Raw genomic sequence first — 5,727 nt, 5'->3', positions numbered from 1 at the left:
TTTCTGATCCAGATCTATTGGTATTGACTTTTGAATTCAACATAACAACTGACAATGCGACCTGGATTTATTTTCTGAAATGTTCCAAGTAGCTGAGATTTCTCTGTCTCTGTCTTTCTCTCTGTCTCTCTCTGTCTCTCTCTGTCTGTCTCTTTCTCTCTCTGTCTGTCTCTCTGTCTCTGTCTGTCACTCTGTGTCTGTGTCTGTCTCCCTGCCTCTGTCTGTCTCTCTGTCTCTTTCTGTCTGTCTGTCTTTTTCTGTCTCTGTCTCTCTCTGCCTGCCTGCCTGCCTGTCTGTCTCTCTGTCTCTGTCTGTCTCTGTCTCTCTCTGCCTGCCTGCCTGCCTGTCTCTCTGTCTCTGTCTGTCTCTCTGTCTCTCTGTCTCTGTCTGTCTCTGTCTCTCTCTGCCTGCCTGTCTGTCTGTCTCTCTGTCTCTGTCTGTCTCTGTCTCTCTCTTTCTGTCTCTGTCTGTCTGTGTGTCTCTGTCTCAGTCTTTCTGTCTGTTTCTCTCTTTCTGTCTCTCTGTCTTTGTTTGTGTGTCTGTCTCTCTCTTTCTGTCTTTGTTTGTGTCTCTGTCTCTGTCTGTTTGTCTGTGTCTGCCTGCCTGCCTGCCTGCCTGTCTCTGTCTCTCTGTCTTTCTCTGTCTCTCTGTCTCTCTGTCTCTCTGTCTCTCTCTGTCTCTCTCTCTCTCTGTCTCTCTCTGTCTCTCTCTCTCTCTCTCTCTCTCTCTGTTTCTCTCTTGCTCTTAAGCTCAGCACATAAGGCATTGGGACTGTCTATAGAGTAGATAGCTTTGAGTCTCCAGAGATTACCTTGTACATTGCAGAATGTAAAATAACTCCCTTCTATATCTATTATAAAAGTTTTCCATCTAAAATAGATGGAATGGGGTACCTGATATTGGATTTATTTAACAGTTGTATAATACAATAGGTTGTACCTGACACATCCTTTTCTGATTCAGGAAACCTTTATCATATTCTGGGTTCATTTCCCCCCTTTTTTCCTCAGTATTGAGGGACAAGTCTTTCTTGTTACTTGAGATATTTTTTCCAGTAATATAGGTTTGCAATTTAAGTATTTCTATAGTTTTTTTTTTTAAAAAGATAGAAGCTGAGTGTCAGAGTATATGCAGCTATTTGCAATCAAACATTTCAATAAAGCATTGCAAACACTGTCCAAATGCATATAATTTGTGGCAATTGTGCTTATTCTGTAATTGGTCTGAAAATGTGGATTTAAAATGAAAAATGTACAATCCCTAAATATGAATAAAACTGGAAAAGTTTGAAATTAAGTTGAAAGGCTGAACAAAAGTTGCAATTAGTCATTTCAATTCTCTAAAGTTTTTGGAGCAATTTCTCTATTTTACATCACTAGCAATAAAATTGTTATAAGAAAGGAAAAAATAAACTAGGCTTAAACATTTCTAACTCCATGCTGTATTCAGATTATTGAAATCACTGGACTGAAATTCAAGACATAGGAAGATATATATGGCATCTCTAGTTGAACATACTTATTGAACCTCTGTATTGATTCCTTCACTTTCATCCTTTTAATAAAAATCTTACTTGTTTTCCATTAAAAATTTCTGACTTTCAAAAGGCATGAATGCTTTTTGGCTCCAGAGTTGTGGGTTCTCTGACACTGGAGGTTTTAAAGAAGAGATTGGATAGCCATCTGTCTGAAATGTTATAGGGTTTCCTGCATGAGCAGGGGGTTGGACTAGAAGACCTCCAAGATCTCTTCCAACTCTGTTATTCTGTTAAAGTGTAATGAGACTTAGTATGACTTAAGAACAAGAAAATAATACTATTGAACAATATTTAAGGTAGCATTCAGTAAGTTATCACTCATTTAAAATTTAAGTACTTTTCTGGAAATGCTAAATATTGAATTAATATTTTGAAACTTGATATGCAGAATTATCCTGATGAATTATAATGCATAGCCCAAATATGCTATAAAAAGGAGGAAAGGGATAAGCCACCATTTATTATTTTTTTCTACTAAATGTATCACTGTATAACTGTTCCGATTTGTGTTAATACACAAAGTTGTCTATCTTTATTTACTGTTTGAATGCCAGACCAGTTGAGACTGAAATGCTGTCTTTTACTCATTTTTATTAATCAACACAGCATAAATTTCTATTGAATAAAATAGGATTTCTTTCAGGGGTTGAATTTAAGTCTTAGATTGAGGATCTTATTAGACATATCTGTCATAGGAATCAACTTGTTTTACTCCCTCTCATGTATTAATAGAAATATCTAACACCTCCTTTAATCTAACTTTATTCCTTCTTCCATGCAGAAAGAAGAAGTATATAATATTGTTATGGCATCTACTAATGAAACCGTGGTAATAGAATTCATCTTAGTTGGATTATCTGACCAACCTAGAGCCCAGATGATCTTCTTTTGGCTCCTGTTGATGGTGTACCTTGTTAGTCTTCTTGGCAATGGCCTCATCATCACATTAATTATTGTGGACTCCCAACTTCATACCCCTATGTATTTTTTTATTGGTGTCCTCTCCTTGATAGACTTCATTCTCATCAACAATGTAGTTCCCGAGGTTCTCATCAACTGCTTCATTTACAGGCCCACCATTTCATTCTCCAGATGTTTGTCTCAAATGTATCTGGGTCTGCTGCTTGTCTCAACAGAGTGTCTCGTCCTTGCTGTCATGGCTTATGATCGTTTTGCAGCTATATGTAAACCCTTACACTACATGCAGGTCATGAGTTGGCGATTATGTTTTTGTCTGATGGCTGTGTCTGTAAGTTTTCCTTCCCTGACAACTCTCACCAATGCACTATTGCCACCCACTAACCTTTGTGGTCAATATGTCATCAATCATTTTGTATGTGAATTACAATCTTTCCTTAAACTGGCTTGCTCTGACACACAAATTAGTGAGATCTTGATGCAAATTGTCACCTTCACGCTTGTAATCCCACCATTTGGCTTCATAGTGATGACTTATGGGAAAATAGGTCATGCTGTATTGCGTATCCATTCATCCCAGGGTCGTAGGAAGGCCTTCCCATCTTGCTGTAGTCAGTGTCTTTTATGGGACAATTATGATCATGTACTTGATGCCACAAGGGAAAACTATTTCTGACAAGGAAAAGATCCTATCTGTAGTCTATGGAGCTCTGACTCCTATGTTGAATCCTATAATTTATAGCCTGAAAAAGAAGGATGTGAAGGGAGCTTTTTGGAAAGTGATTGGACAAAAGATGATAGGATAGATTGGAGGCCTCTGTTTTGTACAATGTAGAGACAATAGTACTTACCGACTGTTAGTAAACATTATTTCCTTCCACCTGCTTTGTATGATCATTTCAACCAAGCTACACTTCCTAATAGCAATCAGGTGTAATTGAAAATGGTGAAATTCCTCATTTGTGTTAGAGAAAGATTTGTGACAATCAGACAGCAATAGTTTTCTCAGGCTAAAAGCCATTCTCTCCATCATAGGCAAATAGATACCAGATGACTGTGATAATTGCTTACTATTCACGAGAACTGCAAAACTGAGATCATACTTGAGATCATAAATAAAATCACATTTGAGAAGGATATCCAACAATCTACCCTCCTGGAGGCTTTATGGCACTGTTCCATAAGTGAGCACCATTTACTATAGATTTAGTCTGGTGAGATTTTGTATAAGCAAATAAAGAATTGGACTTGACTAGATCTGACTGTCTCAACTCTGAGCTTGGATCTGACATCTGTACTGTTGGTTGAAATATGTTTATCATAAGTAAAGCTTCTGGAAAACCATTTTGATTCCCTAGTAGTTTTTCTTATTGATGATGATGTTGAGATCTACTACTGCTATTATTGCCAGTTTACCACAAATGAGGAACTTAGCTGGTGAAATTTCTGCCTTTTGACATGCCCTTGAAAGATCAAAACCATATTTGCAACTGATAACAATTTCTTAGCTGTCACTCTATTGGTCCAATTTGCTAATAGCTGATATCAGGTGAGAATGCAGTACCTATTGTTTTTAGTTCCCAAGATCAATCTATATCTATCTATCATCTATCTATCTATCTATCTATCTATCTATCTATCTATCTATCTATCTATCTATCTATCATCTATCTATCTATCTATCTATCTATCTATCTATCTATCTATCTATCATCTACCTACCTACCTGCCTATCTATCATCTCTCTATCTCTCTATCTATCTCTATCTCTCCATCCCTCCCTCCCTCCCTCCCTCCATCCCTCCATCATTCTATCATTCTATCATTCTATCATTCTATCATTCTATCATTCTATCATTCTATCATTCCATCATTCTATCATCTGTTATTTGCCACTCACCTTTCTGTTGGCTTACAATCTGATAAAACTATAGTATAAAAGATTAAAATAGTAGAACAATAAATACATTAAAATTAAGTAATTTTAGAGTAAGTAATTTTAGAGTAAGGTTCTACATTTAGGCAACAAAAACAGAATGCACAGGTACAGTATAGGTGGTACCGTGCTCAATAGTAGTAACTGTGAGAGGGATCTTGGAGTTCTAGTGGACAACCATTTAAATATGAGCCAGCAGTGTGCAGCAGCTGCCAAAAAAGCCAACACAGTTCTAGGCTGCATCAACAGAGGGATAGAATCAAGATCACGTGAAGTGTTAATACCACTTTATAATGCCTTGGTAAGGCCACACTTGGAATACTGCATTCAGTTCTGGTCGCCACGATGTAAAAAAGATGTGGAGACTCTAGAAAGAGTGCAGAGAAGAGCAACAAAGATGATTAGGGGACTGGAGACTAAAACATATGAAGAACGGTTGCAGGAACTGGATATGTCTAGCTTAAGAGAAAGAAGGACTAGGGGAGACATGATAGCAGTGTTCCAATATCTCAGGGGTTGCCACAAAGAAGAGGGAGTCAAGCTATTCTACAAGGCACCTGTGGACAGAACAAGAAGCAATGGGTGGAAACTAATCAAGGAGAGAAGCAACTTAGAACTGAGGAGAAACTTCCTGACAGTTAGAACAATTAATCGGTGGAACAGCTTGCCTCCAGAAGTTGTGAATGCCCCAACACTGGAAGTCTTTAAGAAGATGTTGGATAGCCATTTGTCTGGAACGGTATAGGGTTTCCTGCCTAGGCAGGGGGTTGGACTAGAAGACCTCCAAGGTCCCTTCCAACTCTACTATTGTATTATTGTATTAATGAAAAATAATTAAAATAGTGTGGGGTATTCAGTAGAATAGAGGTGAGATCTTCTATTTAATCCAGTAACCACATCCGGGATGACATGCTACTATCTGGGCATCAGGCCAATAGGCAGAGCTAGGTTTTAAGGCCTTTACGGAAGGCTAAGAGGTTGGAGACATGTAACTCTAGAGGGAGGAAGCCATGGCAGAAAAGGCTCTTCTCCTGGATCCTGCCAGCTGAAATTCCTTGACCGATATGATCCACTACATGCCCCTTCTGCCAGTGCAAATGGTGCACGGCGATCTCATTGGAAGGAGATCCTTCTTCAATTAAGCTGGACCCAGGCTATTTCTTTTGATAGACAAAGATAGAGAAACATGTGTACTGATATGAATGGCTTACTCATATACAAGGCATTTTTCCAAGGATGAATGAACTTGCAAAAACCATGTTTAGATGGATGTTAAATCATTGAGCATGTTTTGAATATGAGCCAAGGTAGTTTTAAGAACAGTCCTTCCTTCTGG

At 38.2% G+C, this 5,727-nt stretch overlaps 1 protein-coding gene across 1 annotated transcript; it reads left to right on the top strand.

Moving 5' to 3' along the window:
• Positions 1-2,342: 2,342 nt before the first annotated feature.
• Positions 2,343-3,261, top strand: LOC309395756 (olfactory receptor 13H1-like; the record flags this gene model as incomplete). Its single annotated transcript, XM_081960290.1, is given in 2 exon segments — positions 2,343-3,052; positions 3,054-3,261. Coding segments are annotated over 2 exon segments (918 nt in total).
• Between the last annotated feature and the right edge of the window lie 2,466 nt (positions 3,262-5,727).

Source organism: Natrix helvetica (assembly GCF_964273705.1).
Source record: "Natrix helvetica genome assembly, chromosome: 1".
NCBI lineage: Eukaryota > Metazoa > Chordata > Lepidosauria > Squamata > Natricidae > Natrix > Natrix helvetica.
The sequence above is the reverse complement of the archived record's forward strand: the minus strand, read 5'-3'. Positions and strand labels throughout refer to the sequence as shown.